This window comes from Pithys albifrons, chromosome 2, assembly GCF_047495875.1.
Source record: "Pithys albifrons albifrons isolate INPA30051 chromosome 2, PitAlb_v1, whole genome shotgun sequence".
Lineage (NCBI taxonomy): Eukaryota > Metazoa > Chordata > Aves > Passeriformes > Thamnophilidae > Pithys > Pithys albifrons.
In genome coordinates, this window is record NC_092459.1 from 44,366,602 (window position 1) to 44,391,311 (window position 24,710).

General features: G+C 38.8%; 1 protein-coding gene across 2 annotated transcripts in view; it reads left to right on the plus strand.

Moving 5' to 3' along the window:
• The window catches only part of SOBP (sine oculis binding protein homolog), a 113,404-nt gene that overhangs the window by 6,359 nt on the left and 82,335 nt on the right, over window positions 1-24,710 (plus strand). For both annotated transcript variants that reach the window (XM_071548853.1, XM_071548854.1), the window contains exons 2-4: window positions 3,050-3,188; window positions 5,019-5,204; window positions 17,446-17,597. In XM_071548853.1, coding sequence (XP_071404954.1) covers window positions 3,050-3,188; window positions 5,019-5,204; window positions 17,446-17,597 — 477 coding nt within the window. The remainder of the gene's footprint in view (window positions 1-3,049; window positions 3,189-5,018; window positions 5,205-17,445; window positions 17,598-24,710) is intronic.

Consider the following 24,710-nt stretch of genomic DNA (forward strand, 5'->3'; position numbering starts at 1 on the left):
CTATCATTGAAACTGAAGAAGGGAAAACACATGGAAACAATGAATTGATGGTGGTCAGCTTCAGGGCAGCACCTTCAGCAAGGACATGACCTGTGTGACCATGATCTCAGTTGTCAGGGTGTTAGACATCACTAACAATGGGTGTTGTAGTCAGGAGTCTGAGGGAAAGGGATGTTCTTTAGATGCCCACATACACAACATAGTTTCTGTGGAAAAAAATATTTTTCAGGTTTGACTGTCAGTTTGCTGTGGATAGGGTCATCCTTTTGGTTTGCTGTGTGTAAAGTACGGTGTAATGAAGCTCTAGCTGTTAGCCACTGAGAGATGGTACTAAGGGTAGTCTGTATCACTACACTAGGTAGGATAAATTATGAAGGAGAATGGCTTGATTGTTTGTTGGGGTTTTGTTTGTTTTGTTTTTGTTTTTTTTTTAATCCAAGGCACACTTGTTGAGAAATCACAGTGCTAAAACAGTGCTTACTGTTGTTACTAATATGCAGCCTCATTGTACTCTCACAGAAGTTAGTAGGAAAAACCTCAGTGATTTTTTATGAGAGTCAAGTCTTTATGATGGGTAATTTCAAAGTCCAGTGTATTTTTTGTCGTCATGCGTGTTCATTCTCTTCTGTCACTTATCACAGATAGTTTAAATGAGACTTGAAAGGTACTTAAACTTTGTGCCATTACAAACCCAACCACCACTTTGGGTACTTTCTGAAGAGATATACACACGTATGAATTTACAAGAAAAAACAAACATATACAGCCTTGCTTACATATTCTTTGACAAGTAATTAGAAATAACTCATTGACTGAGTTGATCAACAGTGCAGATAAAACACAAAGCATCCCCAGTAGGCAAATTTAGAGCTACTCAATTAATTTGGTTGCATGGGGTTTAAGTCCATAAGACTTTTTCAATTGGTCTCTACCTTGCTAGATTAGTCTCTAGGGCTGTGTCTCCATAGTTGAAATCTAGCAAAGCAAAGGAAGCTGTCAGATCTTGCCTTCAGGCTTCCATGGACCCTTTCAGGTTGTTCTGGGTGAGCTGCAGTGGTGAGATTTCACTCCGCAGTTCCAGGTCATTTTGTTGTTTGGTTCTCAGGAGTTAGAAACAGTGTTAGTGCATTGGACTCTTCAGCGCTAGGGAGTTTTCTAAAACGGTAAGAAAAAAAAAGTGAAAAAAAATTCAGAAAAATTTCCAATTTTTACTGGTATTTAAAACACAACACAGCATAATTCAAAAGAGAGTTTAAATATATATTTTAGAAGTAGGTAGGTGTTAGCCATGTTACACTGCATTGTACTAGCTGAAAACTGTAGTAGTAACATAGTTCAGATATAATGGGCTGTTGTACTTACAGTACTGAGTCTAGAAGTAGAGGTGGAATGATGCAATGTTTTCCAGCAATTTAGGGCTGCACAGGACAGACGTGGAATTATAACTTCCATCAGATGGTGAAGTGAAAATGAAAAGGGGAAAAACCAAAAAGAAATTGATGCTTCAGGGATCTGCCCTGGGGTTTTGTTTCTTGTCTTGAAATGTGTATGTGGCACAATGATAGAGATGATACTCTTGGAAGAGTACAAATTACTTGTGTTTATTGCTTATAGGTGCTTTACAGTGCTTGCTGAGTGACAGGAACACCTATGTAATCTGGTGTGATGAATGAGCCAGGAGCAGAGCACTGCTCTGAGGTTCTGGGGCACAGTGCCTGCTGTAGCTTTGAATGAGAAAGCAATTATCATCTGATTAATTTTATTTATTTGTTTAAATGACTGGAGAATTGCTGTGTCCTATCATTAGAATTGCTCCTACTCAAAAATTAAGCTAGAGCAGTTACTAGACAAAATCTAGCAACCTGCAAATTTGACACGTACCATTTATTTTGAATTGGCATCGTATTCTTTATATTCCTAAGCTGGTAGCCAGCATCCTGGGGGGTGGTGCTTATCAGAAGCATTATTTTAGATGGCAAGATCCTGCAGGAGTATGAAGTTTGGAATTTGTTTAAAAAGAGTGCTGATAAAAAAAAATGTGGAAATCAGACAGAAAGGCTTTGTGTGTGGCTTTTTTCTTTCAATTTATAGTTGTCATACTACTTTATACTGATCTTTGCCAACACAATAATTCATTAGCTGGTTTCCTTTGGCAGTTCCCTAAATCCGTAAGCTGTAGAGCTCCGTGGCACTATTTGGTTTCAGACAGCTTTGTTGCCTGGCTGCAGATTTCTTAACTTACTCCACTAAATCTCCTGGCCCAGTAATGAATGTTTTCTACAGAAATATTTTTGCCATATGACCTAGAGGATATATTTTTAATAGAATTTGAAGGTTATAACAGTCATACTCCATACTTTGCATTTCTATACAGACATAAAATGTAACCGCACAGGTGCTTGAAAGTCAGTTTAAAAATAAATATGGCAAAACTGAGAAAGGCTTTCTTAAACAAATATAAGAGATGTTTGTATGAAACATTATGGTAAAATCCTTTCACAGTGAAGAGTTTTTAAGTGGTTTGACTATACAAGGTCTTATAACTGAGGAAAAACTTTGATGTGATTTTATTCAATTTGGTTCATGGGCACCTTAAGGAACTGTAATTGTGTCAGTGACCTGCTCCAGCTGAAAAGACTGTAGCACAGTAAGATTAATTAACTGCTGGTTGAAAAAAAGTCCAGGTTTTCTGTTATTCTCTTGCTGCATTCTTAAATATTTTATGGCAACACAGACAAGCTGTGTGATGAATGTATGTTAAAATATTTCTGACATTGAATGTCAGAACAAAAGTCATAAATAACTTGCCTTTTCATTTTCTTTAAATTACAGACGTATGATTCTCTGTCATAATTACATGTGCCAGTTGGAGATTTAAATGCATTTCACTTTATGCACTTGACTTATGAAATGAACATTAGTCTTTGAGGAGGTGGGCCAAACCTGACACTTCCTCGTGTAGCACAGATACAGTTCGATTTATGCCGTCCTCCCTTCCTTCCAAATGGTTATTGATTACATAAATAAGTAGGTAATTTTTCTCTTTCAGAACTTTGCAGAAAACACTATGAATGAGCTCCTTGGCTGGTATGGTTATGATAAGGTTGAATTGAAAGATGGCGAAGATATTGAATTCAGGAACTACTCTGCAGATGGGGAAAGCCGCCAGCACATTTCTGTTCTCAAAGGTAATGAGACTTCATGTTTCTGTGTTCATGCAAAGAAGGATTAATAGCTCAACGTGTCTGAATTGGTGTGTATTTTGAAACATGTTCTGCTGCTTCCATCTTGGTGGCTTTACATAAAAATATCAAATAGTACATTGTGTACAGGGGAGCCAATAAGGTACGAGGAAAATCACTTAACAAAATTGCTCTTGGTAGGCACTTACTGATATATCTTCACAAATAATGCCTTTCGTGAGTCAGTTGAAAGTCATGTACCTGTGGTACCAACAAACTGCTTATAACTGGAGAAAAAAGGGACCACTTTCTTAGTAGAGTTGGTTTAAGGAACCCTTTGGCTTTCCATACGAAGGCTGCTTTTAAACTTCTTAAAATCTTGAAAGATTTTAAACTGGAATATTCACGATACATGTAGGAACAAGTACGAACATTCGCAAAAGGCTTCTTCACCTTTGTGCTATACTGTCTTCTGTAAGTGTAGTAGAAATTTTCCAGGGATGGAATTTGTTTGTGACAGTGCTGAATCTTCATGATTCAAAATGTGAAGGATGAGATCCTCTCTGTTCAGTCATTCAGTTTTTGTCTTCTGACTGCTCAGTCTCAGGGGATGGGTAGGGGCTTGTCATCAGAGTGAAGAGAAGAGTAGAAATTGCTGCATCTTGACTTATCGGAGTTCCACAAAGGTGAGGTAAAGAGAGGAAATTGCAGCAGCTCTTGTGCTATTGGAGTGCTGCTTTTCACAGTGTTTGTGGGCAGCAGTGTTTGGGTTTTCTTTCTGGTAGCCAGCAGCAGCACTGTGAGTGTTGCAATGAGTATTGATAAGAGAGACCAGTGCTGAAGGAGATGTGGCTAGAAAAAAGGTGAAAAGCTTAGAGGTAAGAGGAAACAGCCTAATTGTGTTAAAATTAAATGTTTGGAGCTCGTTAGTTCTACAGCAACATTGGTGATCAATAATTACTTTTCATTGAGAATACAACGTCATTAAACTACCTGTGAAGAAACTTGTGCCTATGTAGTAATGCACTTCATTTATTTATGTTCTAATAAATAGATCCTTTATTGAGTGACTTGTGGCTCCAACCTGTGCTTGATGAAGTTTGTGACAAATTTTTTTATAGGCACATGATAAAAATCCTATATGTTATGTAGCATAGATGTTGAATGCCTAGGTGTGCAGGTAGAAATTTTTGATGTATGCAGTCTGTGGGACGGGAAAAAGTTCTGAGACATTTCTTGTTCTGAGAGATGGGAGGAGAGGGAGTAATGAGAATTAAGTTCTGGCCATAGCTGAAGTATATTAGAGAAATTCCTAGAAATAAGAATCCTGTGGTGATTTGGGATTAAAGAATTAGATTAATAACTGTCATAATTTCATGCACACTTTGCTGTGATTTCAATATTTTGTACATTTCTTTAAATACTTTTCATTATTACTACTCCTATTATTTATAGAGAATTAAGAATTCTTTTATTCTTCAGTTTATGCTTCTTGCACTGGGGAAGTCACAGTACACTGCATGTGATCACCATGCAAACAGTAAAAATAAAGTCCATGAATAGGATGTCATTGACTAAATCAGACATACTAAGGATATGTATGACAAAACGATCCTACCTTTTACAAAACAAAAGTGTGAATTTGAATTAAAAAAAAGTGGAGTATTTCTGAAGAAGACTGGAAAGTATCAATTTCTATAAAAGAGAAAATGGTTTTTTTGGTGCGCTCTTCCTGTGTTACCATGAGTAACTTAATGAAGAGACTGGTGAAAGTATGTAGGGCCCTTCAAGAAATATATGTGTCATACTGTACAATGTGTTCTTTGTTTTTTACAGAAAATTCTTTGCCAAAACCAAAATTACCTGAGGACAGTGTTATTTCACCGTACAACATAAATCCAAGCTACCCAGGGCTTGCCACAGGAAATGGACTATCGGACTCACCAGCAGGGTCGAAGGATCATGGGAGTGTACCTATAATTGTCCCATTAATTCCACCACCTTTCATAAAGCCACCAGCAGGTAAATCCTAATGAGCATTTAAAAATGGTTACTGTCATTACCAATGTCCTGAGATTGCTAGATCACAATGTCTTAGTAAGAGGGCTGACTTCAAAAGGATTGAAATCCAGTCACAGGGAACTTTAAAATGGAGTGGGAGAGTGGCCTTAGTTGCTTTAGTATTCTTGAAAATCGTCTGTGAATGCAATGACCACAAACTTGCAGTGCCTGTGACACTTCTCATGCTGGATTCTACTTTCAGCACTTCAACAGGACCTGCTTTAAGGGAAAAAAGATTTTGTTCTGATAAATGAAGTCTTTAATTAAATTAATGGAACATTATTAAATTGAAAATAGGTTCCTGAAGGAAACAGTGAAAGAGACAAAGCCACCAAATCAGTATCATGTCTTTATATCAGGGTACCAAGCTCATACTGGGAAAACTGTCTCTTGATTCCCATTGAAATTCCTGACCACTGTCTCCTGAGGGTTTAATATGGTCTTGACTCTGCCCTGGAGATTGCGTGGAGATGTTTTACCTTTTCATTAGATTTTTATCAGGAGTGGGTTTATAACATGCCATTCCTCAGTGTTTGCATGAAAAATGATTTATTCCACTCTGCATGGTGCTTAGCGTAATCTGGGAAAGGAACTCTTGCAGCTACACTGAGGTGATTAATTGTTGTGTTATTGTTTACTGCTCTCCATGGTGTGATAATTGGTGAATCTAGATAGGAATAGGCTCAGTTCTGCTTCCATAGACGTCCCTGGGTGTTGTCCTGGTTGCTCTTGAGTGATCAAGGAATAAGGGATGACATGCAGCACCTACCCTAGAACAGTGGCTCCCCGCACAGAGGGAGGCAGCTTGGCTAAAAAGTCCCCACCAGGTGCAAGGATGCTTCTGCACAGGCAGAACAGCTTGTAGGATCAGGTCCCAGCTGTTACATGGTCACCTCTGCCCTTCATAGGTTTGTCAAAAGGTAACTGTAAAATACTGATCAGTTGAAGAAAGTGTTTGCCTGTTGTCAGTCGTGTAATAGATTACAGTTGCCCCTCCTAAATTATTGTTATCCCACTGAGTTTTTTCTCGAAATAAATACAATAATATGCTACGAATAATTTTAAAATGTTACTCAATACTCCTTCCCTGCCAAAGACTTTCAATCTATTTTATATGGTATTTGCTAATTACCAAAGCTATTTGGGCCCATTCCTGCAGCCTTTACACAGCTAAAGATCTCGGGCCATATGGGCTGAATCCTCAGCTGTTGTTGATTTGGCCCTAAAGCTTTAATCAAGGGCTTGTGCCATCCCAAGCTATTTTCCCTCCAATATGAGTCACGAATGAATCCAGAATGTTGAATTTGTGGTATGTGAACACAAGGCTATAGCATGCATTGTGCAAATTGCCACAGTTGCTGGATTTTTATGACATCAAATAGGCAGGAGGAGATGGAACTATGAAGTAGAAAAACAAATTACTGCAACAGTAGTTAAGTGGACACAGGGGAATCTTGGCCAAGTCAACTGCCTTCTGGTCTTTGTCCATCCACCTACAACATATGATCCTGTGTTCAAATGTACCACTAAGGGTGGAGAGAAGGCTTTTCATAAGTATTTTTCAACTTTACTTTTAAAAATTCATTAATTAATAATGATTGTTGTTTTATCTACATAGGGGATATGAATGCATTATCTCTGCCTCTTCTGACTTTACCCCATGATCAGTAATGAGCACTAGATTACTATGACTTCTGAGCAGATGAACATATTTATCTCACCTTTGTTTTAGAGACTAAAGCTTGGGAGGACTGCAGGGGGAGGAGAACCACAACCTTTGTGGGATTTGCAATAAGCATGGCTAGTAATTGTTTCTTTTTATCTTAGGGCGTAGGTGCCCTAGTCACGATCACCCCAAAGAGCCTAGCAAGAAACAACTGGTGAATACAAGTAGAAAAAGGAGTACAAAGGAGCCAGGAGAGCCAGTGTGTGAGGCAGTGGTCTTGGCACTGCACTTTGACACTGTTCTGTGGGCACTTCAACAAAGCAGAAAACTTCAGAGCAATACAAAACCGAATGAGCAACTCTGGGGATGTTTTCTCGGAGTCCCTCGCAAATGCAGGGGATGACTTTGGAAACAGCACAAAGGTGCTTCTTTGAGTTGAGCATGCAAATGATTAGATTCACATCATTAATTAATAAGGTGAAAGCCAACATTTTCAGCATGGGGGACAGACAGGCTATGTCTGACCTGCCACAAGAATAGAAGCAGCTTATCATAGAATCATAGAATCAATTGGGTTGGAAAAGACCTCCGAGATCATCAAGTCCAACCCTTGGTCCAACTCCAGTCCATTTATGTTTTTTTCAGTTAAATGAAGTAAGGGGACAGGAGGGGAAAGGGAGAAAGAGGCCAAGAGAAAGATTCAGGATTTGATTAAAATGCTGTGCAGGAAAGGAGATCTTTGCAGCGTCCTTTGAGTAGGCACATATAGGACAAGCTTACATTATGGGCCAGAGAGAAAACCAGGTAGTGATGCACTATAGTGACTGATATACCAAGAATTGGGGTACATCCAGACTTTGTGAAGGGATGAGGAAAGCTTTTAGATATTGTGCAGGAGAAAAGTCTACAAGACTTAAATATAGCTTGAAAGAGAGTGCCCATAGGTGAAAATGATACCTAAATCATGAACCTGAAAGACAGGAAAGATGGTGCAGTCCAACCTTATTGAGCAAATAATATGGAGTGAGCACTCAGGGAGAAATTATTAGGACTTTAATTCTTGCTGTATTGATCTCGAACAGAAGGGTCAGCATGAGTAAAAAGGTGTCAGACAGGCTGAGGTATTCATTTGGACAGGAGTGCAATGGTCTGAAAAGGATAAGCAGATCCAAGAAACAGTCACAATGAATTATTAGTTGAATAATTTTTGCTGATAAGATTCTATTCAGATAAGAGGGAGAAGAGAAAGAGCAGAGTATAGAGGATGCTCACAGAAGCCTGAAGGGAGAAACGGGAAGAATACTTGGCAATGTGCACTGATGTAGCAATTGCAGAGGTAGAAAAGGCACTGAGGAAGACAGAGTCAGGAAGCCAAGGGAAACAGGATTTCCAGGGAAGCAAATACGACTCTTGATATAAGACACAGCTACCAGCTTGACCAGGAGGAGGAAGGAGTGCTGATCCTGAACTATGTCTAGGAAGCTATCATTGAAGATTTCAGCAGATTAGGTTTTCCTTGAGTGTGTTGGAAAACTTTGAAAAGTGTCTTACCTGCATTCCTATTTTGTATGACCAGTCTAAAACCTTGAACATTAAACAAAATTACCTTTTATTCCCCTCATGCCTATTTTGCAGTAGATTTTTTTTAAATTTGAAAACCAAATAATTTTGACCAGTCTGACTAAAATTTTATCTCCAAGCTGTTTGGACTTCTGCTTTAGTCAAATGAAATGTTAGGTACAAATTTGCTTATATGATCCTGGAAAACATTAGGGTGGTACCTAACTGCATATAAACAGCTCCAATAAAGGCACTCTCTCCTTCCTATACCTCAGAATTACACCCCAAAAAGACGGAGTTAAATGCATGGGCCCTATGTGGTGCACCGATTGTCTACAGACTCAAGTTGTGGCATGTCAGTGGAGGATGCTAAATCTGGTCATGGGAAGCCTCTGCCAGAAGGACAGATTACTCAGTTGTGGAGGCTGTTTGCAACAGCACTGCACTGATTTATACCACCAAGCAGATGGACCACACTTAGGCAGTCCCAAATCAAACATGACTTTATAAGTCAACATCAGCCATCCAACCTGCATCTGGAAGTACATCAGAAGTCAGTGCAGCCTCCAGAGAGTTGGTTTAAGAGTCTCTTTGTGGTCGATAACCATCCTTCTTGCACAGCAGGCTGGTAACTATGTTTAGAACCAACAGTAGATTCTGAATGATCGTCAGAGTTAGTCTTGAGTACAGCCTATTGCAAAACCTGATCCTAAGATTATTTCTACTTGGTGTTATAAGATTCTTATTTTCTACACAGCAATATAAAGAAGGTGGGTGTTTTATGGGTTCTGGTGGTTTTTTTTTTCAAATTTAAAAGTTACATAGGTATAACAAGGAACAAAAGTGCAATAGCCAGGAATGATCTAGGACTAAAAATCCCACCACAGGTGTGAAGGGTATATGATGGCCTTGGTATTTAGTGTGCAAGCCTTCTGTTATTCTGCAGCCCTTAAGGACAGAGTAAATCTGAGAGGGCACTTAAGGTGACTCTGCCCATTTGCTCAGGCAAGTTTGGACAACTTTTGTTATATGGGATGAAGGAAGGCTAAAATCAAGACGAGGTAAAGAAGAATGCAAAAAATTCTTTCAGTGCAGGTGAAAACATGCTGCCTCCTTCCCATGGCACCTGCTGGAGGCTATGGTGTCTCAACTTTCCCATTTCTTTGAGTGCTCTTTGATTTACTTTATCTTGTGATCCCCATGGCAGGGCCTTGGTAGGGGAAGTGCAACTGCTGGTTGGTCTATCCTTTGAGCATGGGTGATGGCAAAATCCTCCCCTTTCCCACCTCTTTCTGTGTACAAGCAATGCATGGAGTACATCTGCTGCTCTGAGCATCCCAAACAAGAACCAGTTCCCTGCCATGCTGTGCTACAAGGGGAGGTCACTGTCAAGGGGTGCAGTGGAAGGGGAGACTGAGAGGATGATGTCATACAGTTGACTGAGCTGTTCTCAGGAGAAAGAAGTACAAGGGAAGAATAATGCTCCCTCCTAGGGTTTTCTCAAAATACTGAGTACATTTGGGAAAAGAAAGGGTATTTAAATCCTACAACCCACAGATCAGTATCTGTATATAATGTTAGGTTCAGTGATTTCCAACTTATAATAATTGGAACTGTACCAGAAGCTATCAGAAACTCATGAAAGTGAAGGAGAACTGGGCTGGAAGAACTGTATCTGGTGAGGCAAAATTTCTTAAAGGAGGAGAAGCAGCATTTCCAGTTCTGACTACCTTGTAAAATAGGCCTGTGACCTAAGCTGGCAAGGAAGTGTCAGACTCAAATACTGATGTCTAATGTCAAATACTAATATCTAATTACTCTAATGTGAGTAATTAGATATTTTATAGAAAGGAATGAGTGATTTTCTGTGTTATGTCTTAACATTGCTTTAGAATTGAAGTTTGTGGAAGATTTTGTAAATACAAGTGCACATGAGTAACTTCGTGCAACATGTGGGAATAAGCAGACTCCCAGCCCTACAAACATTCTGCAACTGCCTGCTGAAACCTCTCTAATATTTAAATTGTATTGGAGGAATCTGAAAACATAAAAGATGTTTTAAATGGTGTTTAAGAGGGCAGTAAAAATAAATTTCAAGATCATCTGTCAAAATTCACCAATGAGTTGGATCTATGACTGAATTACTAAGAAGTCTGATTACAGGCAGAATCCAGAGGCAGTTTTCTTTAAATAAAGACCATATTATTACATTTAATTAAGCCTATCTGTTGAGGAGAGTTTCATTTTACTATGCTCTGGATCCCTCTTCAGTATTTCACAAATATTATTCCAGTTGCTGAACATCATTACAGTTTCTCTAACTACAGGTTTAGTTCTGTAATGAAGATCACTGCAATAAATCCTATAGTCACTACTCTTCAAATTATTTCTCCTGTTTTCAATTTGAAACTTCATCGTATGCTTACTACAGCCTGGGTTTTTAAATGACAGTGGTTGCCAGGATGCCTGCCCCATCTAGCCCACTGTTGATATCTTTTGCTCTCTGTAGAGGGCCAAATGTTTTGTTTGTGCTAAAAAGAAAATCACAAAGTCCACACATTCACCTTAATAGCACATATTCAAAATACACAGGGAGTTCCCCCTCTATTAGCTGAAATAGGTGCTTTTTTGTTTGCATGTTTAAAACCTGCCTAAGTGCCAGCTTTTGTGTTGTGCTTTCAGTCCTTACTGAACTATGCATAAGAATGTGCCTAAGCTCATGCACAGAAAATGTAGGCAGGCCGTGGTTCCCCTAAATGATTTTTAAAAGGAGCTGGGACATTTTGCTTTATTGGCAGAGTAGTAAACTTCAAGAGACTGATCCTTAAAAGGAAATGCATTGTAGAGCCTCTGAGTTATTTCCATAGCGATGGCTGCAGCAAGCTTTCTATTGTCAGCCCTATTTTTTAATCTTCCTCTGGTAATTACTTTTTCTAAGGTACTTTTTGTACCTTAAATTTGTCATACCCTTCCATCTATTTAGAGGTCTTAAGTGATATCACAAACGAAGCTACAGCAACATCTCCGTTGTTTGTTTCTTTTTTTCCTTTTCTTTTCTTTTTTTTTTTTTTTAGATTTATTTGGTAAGGCATTTTGGGTGTAAGAAAAATGACTGTAATGGTGCTTCTGCCTTGCTTAGAATCAGCAGCCTCAGGAACTGGTTTGGGATGAAAAATCTGCATAGATGCTATTTGGGTTTCTTCAGTGGTGATCTTGGGTTTCTGGAGCAGCAGGTGGATAACTCAGAATTAACGAGTTCTGAAATCCTGGCAGGTCCCAGTGGAAACAGTGATCCCTTATTGTAATTGCTGCAGATGTTTGAGTCAACCTCAGATCTAATGCCTTTAAAAAGGAAGTTTTGCAGATTTTCCTTAGAAAGTAGTAAACAGCTAAAATAGTTAAAGATTACATACCAGTGGATTGAGCACACCTTTCTAAAGGTAAAAGGGCTATTTTAGCTCCTTGTCAAAGAGACCTGGGATCCAAACTGCCTGTGTGAGGAGGTGAGATGCAGCAGGCAGAAAGAGAGGAAAGCAAAAGAAAGCAGTAGTGGGGAGGCGTGGCTTCTGATAGTGTGATGGAAGGAAACTCATGCCAGAGATGGGCTGGGTGGTTGGGAGACACTGAGGGTGGATGGGATTCCAAAATATTTTCTCTATCAGATCACAGACACAATTGCAGCCAAGGTACAGGTTTCACCCAGGCTCAGAGTCCACATGCCATACTTGAGATCTCACTCCCAAACCCTGTGTCCTCCTGGTCTTCCTTCTGCACAACAGGACTTCTTCAGTACTGTGGTTGAGCTCCTTCAGGAATGATATTATCTTCTTGCCAGAAGAATTGAGTATCTCCTGCTGCATTTCTTGCAAGGAAATATGGAAAGTAAGGTTTAGAAGTACCTGCTCATGCATCATGGTAAAGTGGAGGGTTAGAGCTCTAGCTGCATTTAGTTTTACCCGTCTTTTTGAAACTGGAGCTAAAATTGAAAATGTATCAGATAGTTCAAAATGGTCATTAGTAGGGTGTTGCAACCTAAAACTTGGTAATCTGATCAGTGTCTAACTCCAGAATTGTAGGGATTTTAGGAACATTATACTAAAACACTGTAGGTCATGCCGGTTTGGTTAGGTAAAGACTCAGGGCTGTACATGATGGAATTACTCAGTTGTACTCGTTGCCTTCCTTCACTTCTCCCCACGTTTCCAAATTATGGCTCTGTATAAGATCGATTAGTCTAAACTGCTGCTCTTCGGGTTTAAGAGGAACAATTTTCTGCAGCTTCTTCACAGTGGTTTAAAGGAAAAAAATACTAAACATTCTGCTTAATTAAGACCTAAAGAGGCGGTGCAAACTTTTGATGATTAATTGAAGCATGCTTTAGACTGATGCATATTTAGTTATTATAATGTGATAATTTTATCTTGTTATACAAACTACTCCCTTTGGGAACATGATTTAACACTGCAAACACTCTGTGTTTATTGCATTGTTCATTATGAAAAATACACAGGCTAAAAACCACAAGGAGATGTAACTGAAGAGTATCTATGTGGTGGGTGCAGGGAGTACTCCTTTCACCTGTAATGACACAACCCAGGGGCAGAAAAACACATTATTGTAATTCCCACAATAGCTCTCCCTATGAAGAGTTGAGAACTCCAAAAAGCAGAGGCTGGAAATTTAGATCTTGTTCAGTATGTGGAAGGAATACATCTTTCTATTACCTGGTGTAATTACAGAGGACAGCAGTATGTATGTTCTGCTGAACGTTCTCCTGTTACCATTCAGTTGTGTCAGTAACGTCTTGTCTTTGTCTCACCTGTATGAGTGCCCGTGCTACCTGTCGTAAGTGTGACAGATCTGAGAACATGCTAAACACTTTGCAAAAGCAGGTCATAAAGTTGAGGGCCCAGATGGAGAGGAAAAAAATGCAGTTATTAAAAAGTATTTTCTTTCACTTGAGAATGATCTGTGCCAGGACTTGCAAATGATATTTTTGTACTTTATGAACATGTGTCAGCATAGCTATGTGAGTCCTAAAAGTGATGGTGAAAGATCTTCATCAGAAGAGCTGCTCTAGTGAGAGCTCACATGATGGATGTAGGCATGGTGTCAGGATGAGCTCATGTTACTTTAAGTAGATATACTAAGCTAGACTACCAGCAAAAGCTTGACTATGAGCAAAGGAGAACATTGCCTATGTAGTATACTGATGTAATTATTGTGAAGAAGCTTTCTTAGTGCAGTTCTAATCAGAAAAAGATTAAAGATTGAAGACAGATAAGCAGTCTCAGATTGCTGGATTTGAAATTTCCCACTTCCCTGTGATCTTGTTGCTGCAGGTTCTTTCTGCTGAGTGTTCTAGGACAGGGATTTGATACATTTTCCTGAAAGAAGGACAGGAATCTGGTAAAGTGATTTTCAAAGAATTTGGCCTTGAAAAAGAAAGGTCTGTGGAAAAGTGAAAGGAATTTTATCTTGTATGGAATGCAAGATACACTTTCCTGGTTTCAGATTATTCCAATTTGTGTTTAGCAAATGACAACAATTAAATTCCAAGACTTTGCCTTTACTTATTTCACAGAGTCTTAATGTTTTTAGTCTAAGTTATTGCTTTCCACTGCTGGTAGAAAGACACAAAGTATTACTTTTCTGTTAATGGTGCAGTCCTCTTTTTATGGTCATTAGCTTAGTACACTGTAACAAAACATCCCCCTTAGTTATTTTCACAGAGTCTGCTCAGATCTCTAGCACAACTGGCATGGAGAAGGAAAGCACACAGTCAGCTTTGGACCTTTATCATTTTCCCCAGCTGTCATCCACACCCATAGGCCATAGGACATGGCTCTGTACCTCTCCTTGGCACAAAGCACGTGTCCTTTTCTCTGCTGTTCTTAGCTTAACTTGAATCTGAAAGAAAGGGTTTGATTTTAGGCCAAGCTTTCCTCCCATTGGGCTGGACAGGGCTCCTGTTAATGGTTCATAGTCATGTGATACTGGATGTTTTCTATTTTACTTGATGAACTCCATTACAGAAAGTTAGAATTGCAGCAAAAATTGACTTGGGCAAACCTACACCTGAGGGAGCAAAGATGACTTTAAGAGTGATGTATTAGTGTACTGTCCCAGGAAGTCCATGCTCTGAACCCCTTCTGAAGTGCTGGTGTTTCCTGGCAGCTTCACATGGCCATACACAGTTAATCCTTTTGTTGTAGTGTTCCTCAGTCTATTAAATTGAAGAGGCATCTAGTTTTTGTATTACTGTTACCATGAAAAGGGTTATATTGTGTGTGACCATTGTTTGACGACTGGAGTGAGAAGGGAGTAGAATAAGAAATAATTGAAGGTCTTTTTATTTAGCTAGGCTATTTCCCTCCCTTTCTCTCTTCCTTCTTTCAAAATTGTGAACATTTTGTTTAGTATTGATGACGCCTCCTGGATATCACCTGTCACTTCTTGGAAGTGCAGACAGTGGGTAGAAGTAGTTGGTAAACCATTATCTACTGTTTTATTGACTGTCACATCCATGGACCCAAGTGAAGCAATGCTGCTTAAAAGGGCATGAGGTGGTGGTGAAGTTCTGCTGGTCAGGGCATTTGAAGACAGCAACTTGACACATTCGGTCCTTCTCCCTCTTCCCTCTTCTCCTCTCCTTGCCAGTATGTGTCTTAGAGAAAGTCCTTGGTAGAAGGAGGTGGTTTGAACCTTATTGGCCTGCATAACAACCTGCAGAAAAGTGTATAATGTGGCTTTTCCATGTAAACAGCTGCTGGTGAGAGCCTGTGTAACTGAAAATGGACAATCTTTCTAATCGTCCATGTGAGACAGTTCATGTGTATCAGTGAAGAGGAACTGAATGGTAGCTGAGATGTTCTCCCTATCAAGTCACTCATGAAAGCCCCTGAGAATCCCAGTGGTGGAGCTCTGCATTTCCCCTTGAAAACTGTTCCCTAGACAAGACAACCTGCTTCAAAAAGAGCTATTCCAGCACCTACTTTGCCATTGAACTCTCAGCTCTGTAATATTCTTTTTTCATTTAAGAGAGTTACCAGAAATGAAGGCTATTAGAAAGGTATCGGTAGTAGATCTTCTCTTTTCCAAAGATAAAATACTTCTTATCTGTAGGTGAATAAAAGTTACTGTTATCTGAAACAAGAGTCTGCCGTCTGGTTACTTTCATTCACAGGACTTCTGTCATCCTGATACATTCAAAGGTGCAGGTTCAGTCTGTAAGGTATTGGTTTATTATGGTGTAAAAGTAGCTGAATCAGGGTACCTTTGTAAAAGCTTAGTGTTTCAGATGGCTCAGGGTATAAATGGGAGGAAGAGCTCTTGGTCTGTGCTGAAGTAGTTAGTGTCCTGGACAAGACTGGTCTGGAGAGAAAGCTGTGATGACCCAGTGCAAGATGATCATACCGCACCCTGTATGCTTAGCTGATGCTACAGGCAGCTCAGGGGCAGCTGTAGATGACCCTGTAGATGGCTAGTGATAATTTTGGCCAAATTGTTTTGATTTCCCTTGATCCTCAGTATATGAAGGCATTTATAATATTGGCAAATCCCACACTAAAGGGAAAGTGATAAAATACATTAAACACAAATCTGTGTAATAACTTAGCCTTAAATGTAGGTTTAAAGTCTGATTAAAACTAAAAGGTCATTATTTTACATTGTAGAATTTTATTTGCAGCTGTAAATCATAACACAATTTGTGGAAGGAAAAGAAGTTATTAAATGGGCAATATTTATTCCAGTAAGGTGAGTAAAATGTAGCACGTAGTTCTGAGTTATGATAGTCAGGGAAAGGAGCCAAATCACTCTGTTAAAAATTAGTTTGCCAATAATTTTACAGAATGATGACAGTGTAGCTTCAAAAACAAATCCTTTACAGGGAAATAGGATGGCTGCATGACAGAATCTCTGAGCTATGAATTCTCCACAGCTCATGGACCAGGAACTACTTCAACAATTAGTCTTCAGGGATTTTTTTTTCCAGAAGTTAGACAATGGCTGCTGTCTGTAATGGAAAGGTCACTCTGTATCATAAACTGGACATAAGAATTATGTTCAGTTCATAAAAGCTGAAGAATTCTGAGTTTTAAATCAGAAAGATTCCTGCTAACTTATTTCCTTGATCTGTTTAGTAGGCTTAACTATTCACTGCCCTTGTCTGTGCAGCTGAGATGGGAATGTTGACCACACAAAGATATCATTGCACTTTAGTAAATAAGTCCTGGAGTTTTTTCACATGGCAGAAGGCATACATTTTACATTTGTAACACACATTAGAGAAGAGCTTGAAAGAAGCTCGAGAACTCTCCTGAATTAAAATTTGACCAATGAGCATAATGACTGGAAAGTAACCTGGCAGACTTTGCCACAGTACTGCACCTTCTGTCTTGCTCAAGTCTGTGAAGTCTGTGTTTCTGTGGCAGCTGAATTCACATGCTAGTCATTATTACAAAACAACACGCAAAAGGAGTGTTTCTTCTTCTTTAGAAGGCCTGTGTTAGAGACCTGCCTTGGTGCAGTACCTTCTGGATGTATTTTATCACCAGCTTTTACTGAGCAGAACATCTCAGGTGCTCACTAGAGCAGACTGCAAGTAACAAGAACAAAGCAGCAATACTCAGCCTCCAGTCTTGGCTACTCATTTAATAAAGAGTCATACACTCTTAAACATGTTAAAAAGTTCTTGAGGCTTCCAGAGATTTTCAGCAATGCACCATTTTTGAAGCTAATCATCTTTTCCAGCCATTTTAGTAGCTTTGCCAGTCTGCCAAAGCTGGCTGGCACAGGTCTCTGGCTGCCTGAGGATGAAGCTGGTGATCACGGCATGCACAGTTCTGCTCTCTAACAGTGAGGAAGGTAGAATTAAGATAAGCCAGTGCTATTTGTATCTAAGAGTAAGTGTGCAGATGTCTGGGGAAGGTGTTTGCATCTCATGTAAACATTGTTCTTATATTTTTGTTGTAGAAGATGATGTGTCAAATGTACAAATAATGTGTGCCTGGTGCCAGAAAGTTGGAATCAAGCGCTATTCCCTGAGTATGGGAAGTGAAGTGAAATGCTTCTGCAGTGAGAAGTGCTTTGCAGCTTGCCGAAGAGCATATTTCAAGAGAAACAAGGTAAGAGAATTAAGGAAAGATATAATTACATAGATGTAGCTTTACAACCCAGCCTGGGTTTCATTTAGCATCTAATAGAAGCATTTTGCTTTTGTTTTCTGTTTCACCTAGTCCCTCCACTTTCCATCTATATTGTCTTCTGAACTGTCAGCCCTTTACTAACCTTCTTTCTTTCAGTTTCCTTCAGCTTGATGCTTGGGTTTTGTGAGAGTCAGGGAATTGAAACACTAATGAGCATTAATTAACATAAGACTCCCAGTTTGGCCTTAGAGTCTCAGGATATTTGCTACATATACACAACTAAGAGGAGGTGTCACAGAAATAGAGAGGTGTTATGTATGACAGTGTCACTGAGTCCCATGGCACTGGGGTGCCAGTGGGTAAATGCTTTCAGGGCCTAAGTCTTGGTCCCATTGTGATAGTGGACATCTTTTCACTGCTGCTAGGGAGCTCTAGTTTCACTCTTTTAAAGTGTGTCATTACTAATAAATTATCACTGCTGCAAAGTTCAGACACTATACAGTTTTTGGGTTGGGGTAAGCAATATTAGAACATCTAGAATAACGTGAAAATCCCTCCTACTCAATTTAAATTTAACTCTGTCTAAAATTAGAATGCAATCCTAATATTGAATGTCAACAAAAATTGCTGTAATCACTGAAGTACAGTGCCTGAAAATGCCCTCTAGGTTAGTTCAGCAGCTGTTTTTCTGCAGCAGAATGTGCAATATGTCATTTAAAGCAAAATGAAGAAGAAACACTCCAGCATTTTTAGTTGTTAAAATGGTAGCTGTGTCCTTTTAATACTGAAAAGTGTGAGCCTTTAGGTAGCTTTATTGTCTTAGAAATGTTTATCATTCATAAAACCCCTTATATTTTGTTTGCCTAAATGATGCCATTTTCCCTCATGCTGCAGAACATTCCAAGCCTGTTCAGACTGAATTCAGGTCTCTAAATCGGGTCTTTTTACATCTGTGATAATAACAAAGAAATACATATGGATTCTAGGTTCAAGATAAATGTTATAGCAAATTAACCTCCATTGTAAATTTGGGTCATATCATCCTGCCAAAAAAAATGCCTGAAGAATTAGATTGCAAAAATCAGTAGAGTGGAATTTTAATGCCAGTCTTGGAGAATCAGGCTCATAGTGTCTACCGGAGCAGATAGGCAAGTAAAAGTCACGTGAGTCTTCTGTGAAGAGTGTTGTTTACATTCTTTTTATGTAGAAAAAGTGTAGTGGAGGGCAATGGTCCTTAGATGCTGATCATTGGAAAATAAATTCTCATGGCTGTACATGTATGTGCACACACACACGTTTGTGCACGTGCAGTTCAATGTGTATTATGATGTGTAAGGCATAGTCCAGGCAGTCTGGACTGACAGGATACAATTCCTGCCAGCTGATGCTCCTATGACTTCCAGCTCCAAATTTACATGGGTAAGATAGTTCACTGTAATGGAGGCATTGTCAGTGATCCTGGTGAGGTGGTCCTGTGTGTCCAGAATTGATGAGTACCAGATAATTTGGGAAACTGTGGAGACGCAGATGAAAGAACAGAAGTTCTTGGTGCATTCTTTTTCACCTACAGCTTAGATCCTGAAACAGGAGGTTTATTCCCTACTAAATGTAAATAAATACATATTAACAGAATGCATAGGTGTTCTTCAACCTTCTAGTAACCCATTAGTAGTAGAGTTCAGTAATAGTTAATGACCATGAATTCAATCAGTCAGGCAGTATATGAAGAGGTTCTCTTTTACCTGGTTTACTCTTTATTATCCTTGTGCTTTATTGAAGGCCTCCTTGTCCTTGCATAATGAGAAAGGATGAATTAGAGCATCTTATTCTCCTTGGTTCCTTTTCCTAGACCTCTGTTAACTTCTTCTGAAAGATAAATGATGCTGAATATTTCCATCCAGAAAACTCTCTGTATTCAGAATTTTGTGTGTGTGTGTGTATGTATATATACATTTATCTATACACATACACACACACACACACACACGTATCTCAATAAAATAGATGTTCCTAATTTTTTCATATACCTTCATATCCCAGTGAAATAACCTATTATTCACTAAAGAGGCTGCAAGCTATCAAAATGTCATATGGAAGGACTTGGCAAAACATAGTGAGATAATATTTTTGATAGCATGTTGATTGCAGCATTGGCTCTGCTTCAAAGCTAGGCCAGTAAGTACAATTTTCTTCCTCTTTAGGCCTGTGAAACCTGGAATTGCACAGGATCTGAGCAAGCTGGGGAAATCCGTAGATGCTCCTTGCATGTGTGTTTATGGCATTAGATGATCAGGGGACAGAATATTTAGGAAGTGCTGCTATTAAATTAAGACAAGTACAGTAGAATTCAACAGACTCTAGTCCTTCTTGTTTTATACCTCACCTGTTAGTAATAGAGCAGAGTCTTGGGGAATAAGATCAAAGGAATCAGGCTGCAATAGTTTTCAGTTTAACTGCTGACCTTTAATCTATAACTTCTAGTTCAAGTGTACCTGTCTTCTTCATGAGTCTAATGCTTATTTATGTATTTAAGAAGTTATGCCACTCTACACTTTCTTGTTTTTCAAACAGAGGGAGCAAAATAGTCACGTTTCACCTGCCTTATGTATGTTTTAAGCAGTGGATCTCCACCACAATATGGTGTTGTATTACATTAAATATGTACAGCTGCTGCCTTTCTGGGAGCCGATAGGACTTTGTGGTCACTTTATTTAAGGCTTAAATTTCCTATCGGATCATGTTAAGCAGTCTTCCCTCCCTCCCTTAGATAAGAAGTGCTGTAATAAGTGCTTACTTAAAATGATAGGACTGTTTAAACAGTAAAGAATGTCATCATTGTTGTCTCAAAACAGCACTAAGTAATACAACAAATTATCCATCCCTGAATGACAATTGCTGTGTTCAGAATTAGGACTTTTGTTATCATCCTAATGAAAAATCTTCTCCCATGCACAGAGCAAATGCACACTGCAGTGCTGCATGCCCCATGTGTTCCCAGCTGGGAGAAGGCTTGACAAGAGACTAAGTTGAAGTGCCCTGAAAGTGCTCCAGAAAGCCCCAGGTCGTCTGGGCACTGACTGCTCCCAACTTCTAACTCCTTCCCAGCCCTCTCCTGCAGTAGGTTTAGCAAGATTGGCAACACACTGGAATAAGCTGATACTTTGCTGTCCTCGGGAACTTTTGAACCCAAGCATTTTAGGCAGAGGTTCACAGCAGTCCTTCCTGCCTGTTGTCCTGGAGGAGTTATGTCTATTTTTGTTCCCAAAGCTGTGCTCCTGTACCCTCTGCATCCATACAGAGCCAGGGTTGTCAGGGAGCTTCATGGCTGGGACAGGGACTTTGTAAGGCAAGGATTTGTGCACCTTTTAGTTACTTTTCTCATAAGAAATGCAAATTTTGCTCCAGGTATCTTGAAGTAATGACAATTTAAAATTATCTATTTCAGCAGCCTTGCCTTGCAATAATAGATATTCATATGTTTTGAAATTATAATGGGTCCCCCAATAGAGTAAGTTTGTCTAAATTACCAGAAATAAATGAAGAAGTAATTAAGAGATTTACTTTATTAATGGTTTTATTTCATTAAGCAAAACACAAAGTATTTAGATGTGATTGAGTCTAGAAAGAAACCTAAAAATGCCACCGCTAAACAAAAATAATCCAAATCTGCATTCCTGCTCTTGTTTGATCTCTTTTGCATAGTCAAAAACAAGTAACAAACTACTGTATAGTGATAACCTGTTGTGGATAATACTAATTAGAAGGAATCATTGCAAGAAAAAGGAGCATTAGATACTAACGTTTGTAATGGAAGATTTAAGATTTGGAGTTGTTCTGATGCTCCCTTCCTTAGAAATTTAATTTTATAGGCTAACTAATATAAAGTTAAGTACCAAAGAGTCACGTAAAGGCAAAAAGCACTAGACCACCAAGTTTTAGAATATTAAATTTAAAGGGAATTATTGGATTCATAATTGGATGCAGTGAGTTTGAAGCCTGAAAAGATTAATTTTGAAATTAAGTTTATTGACTCAATGGGTCAGAAAACAAATTTATTATGACCAAATAGCCAAACATAAAATGAGGACTGAATTCACAGAGGTTATAGGCTCTGTTCACAGGTATATTAAAGGATAATTTACTTGATTTGACTAAGACATTGAAGACAAAGTGACTGCAAGGTTGTCATCCAGTATTTCATTCTTGACCTTGTTCCTGTTTTGCACTGCCTTCCAATCAGGAAAGAAGATAGATGTTTTTGATTACAGTGCAGTCAAATTTCATTCATACTAATAAACAAAAAGGCATAAATCAAATCTTTAGTACTATGAAGATGTAAACAATGGTGTTTTTTTCTCACCATACAAAATAGTGATGGTTAGCATTGTGTGTGACTTGGTAGTGCGGACTGGGAGTATGTTTTAGGGTCTTTTATCTGATCTGTGTGGCAAGAATGAATGTGAACAATCAAATGGGCCTGTAAGAAGTCATAGACATTTATTTAGTCCTAAGTTCTGTTGCATTAGACAACTCCTTACATTTTCAAGTTTTATTTAAAGATTATAAAAGTGCATGCAATGTTGTAAAGCTTTAGTCCTTCTGCCTGCATAGGTTTTTTGTTAATTAATGTGTATCACACTGTGATTAATATGGACATGTATATGCAAACACATATTAACAACTCAGATAAACAGAAGCTATAATTCCCAAAATTATTACTGAGGGTTGTCAGAGAAAGTTCTTTTGATTTTAAGCTTAATTGTGCAGCCTAACAGTGCATGAGAAATATTTAACAATCTCGCTGTTAAGTCAATGAGTAATGGCGAAAAAAAAGCTACTTTCATCTCTTTCTTATGCATCTGCAAAATTTAATTTGTAAAATGATCATCATTCATTGAAAATTGGAAAATTGCTTAGAGCAACTTGATGCATACAATGCCACTGACAAAAAAAAGCATAGCTGCTCCTGTAGACTCCCTTTCTACACTAAGTTTAGAAACACATGGGGCTCTGACTAGAAAATCCATTTCTTCTAGAGACTTAACTTGCATTAACCAGATGTTCAGAAAAGCCAGTGCAGAGCAGGTGTCCTACCTGGTTTGCGTGAAACTGGCCATATTTTGTTCTGTGGAGATGTAGGATTTAATAAACAGTTCACAGAGTTGCTTCTGCTGCTGTGAGTTTGTGTAGAATGTGCGCACACGTATCTATGTGTTCTTGTGTGTGTGCGTGCACATCTGCACGTGGTATTTGCCACAGCAGCCAGTTAAAAAGGTTTCTTACAAATGCTTGAAGGTAAAATGGAAAAAGACAACAAACATCTCCATAGCGGTGATTGCTTTGTTGAGATATAAATGAGCATTGATGAGTGAACGCAGATGAGACGCTGAGTCTGCAGAGGAAACAGCTCAAGTGTGGGGCACAATTGCAGACTTCTTTTAGGAACTGGCTGGAGAAAGAGGAATAAGGAAAAAACCTCCCTTAGAAGATGTTTTTAAAGTTTTTGGAGGGTAGGAGGCTGCAGATAGTAACCAAGAATCTGGAATAGGCACTGAAACATGAAGAAAATCCTGAGCTGTGAAAGAAATGGGTGGCATTGGTTGTAAAGGAGAGATTGGTATCACTGTTTAGTTGTCATCAGCTGGCCTTGTTACAAGATTCTAAACCTAGAAATCTCATAAAACTCCTTCCCTAAACCAGAGCTAGGATTTTGAATGATTAGAAGAGGCAAATGAAATTCCAAATTAACCTACTGAGACCATCAGTCAGATTATCTTACTGGTCATCCACAGCAAAGCAAAATGTATTACCATTGCTTACAATGAAACAAGCAGCAGCACCTGACTGATGCCACCAGTGAATTAATGAAGGGATCTGGCAAACCCAGCGTGCTTGTCAGTTTGCAAACTCAATGGACATTTTACTGTCCATCTGCTGCCACTTAATACTATAAATTTGAATCAAATTCCCATTGTCTGAATTACTAGCAGGTATCCAATTCAATTAAAAAGCGTGTTTACTTTTAATTTTAACCACCATGTCATATTACATCAGTCATATTGCATTCTGGCTACTATTGATTGCAATGAAGCAACCAGTTCACACGAGGTGTGGTCGCATCAGTTCTGGGCAGCTTAAGTGGTTGCATTTTTCCTTTTTCACAGAAGTAGGTCTTGTTTGCATACAGATGTTACAACAAAACACTGCTAATTGTGTTAGGACTTGACTAGAAATGCTTTTAAGGCTTTTGACCACTAGGTGTATACAGTTTAGAGCAATGATTTGGATTTAAATAGATGTTAGGACACTTTTAAACTGGAGAAGTGAAAGAAGTTGCTGCCTCTCAAGTGACTGACTGAGGGAGAAATATGGCTGGTAGCCACTTTTCTGGAGGTTACAAAGAAGCTTTACTGAAGTCTTAAATCATTTAGGATGAATTTTTGAAGGGGAGAGGAAGACACTAGGGGATAAATAGACATTTTGCTCCTTTAAAAAGTTTGGCAAGATAGACTTCATGATCTAAATCCAAGACATTTTTACATCACCAAGGGGTTTTTGATTAAAGAGCTTAGATGCATAACACTGATGAGGAAAATGGGCAGATATAATACACAGGGGTGCTTACTTTACCTCTGAGCCCCTTTGGCTCTAACCTGTGTGAGCTAGCCAATCTCTTCCAAAGTATTGCTCTCCTCTGCTTTCCATGTCTCAGCTCAGGCTGGGTTAGATTAGCCCACATTGCCTTGGCCTCATATGAAATTAGACATCTTCCAGCTTTGCTTCCACGTGTTCCACAAAAAATGAGCATCAACAACAGTCTTTATTCTGACAAAAGCTTAGGGTAGATCTCCAAAGTGAATCTAATTTGTTGAGATTATATTTGGTGCTGCTTTCCCCTTTCCTAATGAATGCATCAATCATTAATACAAATATGAGCTAGGCAAATAAAGAAATGCATATTAAGTGTTTGTTCAAAAATATCATGACATTTGAATAAATTATTGCCTTAATGCATCTGTTCACTTATCAGTCAGCTCATTAATTTAGGGAAATATTGAAAAAGAAGATGGAGTATTTTTTCACTCTATATAT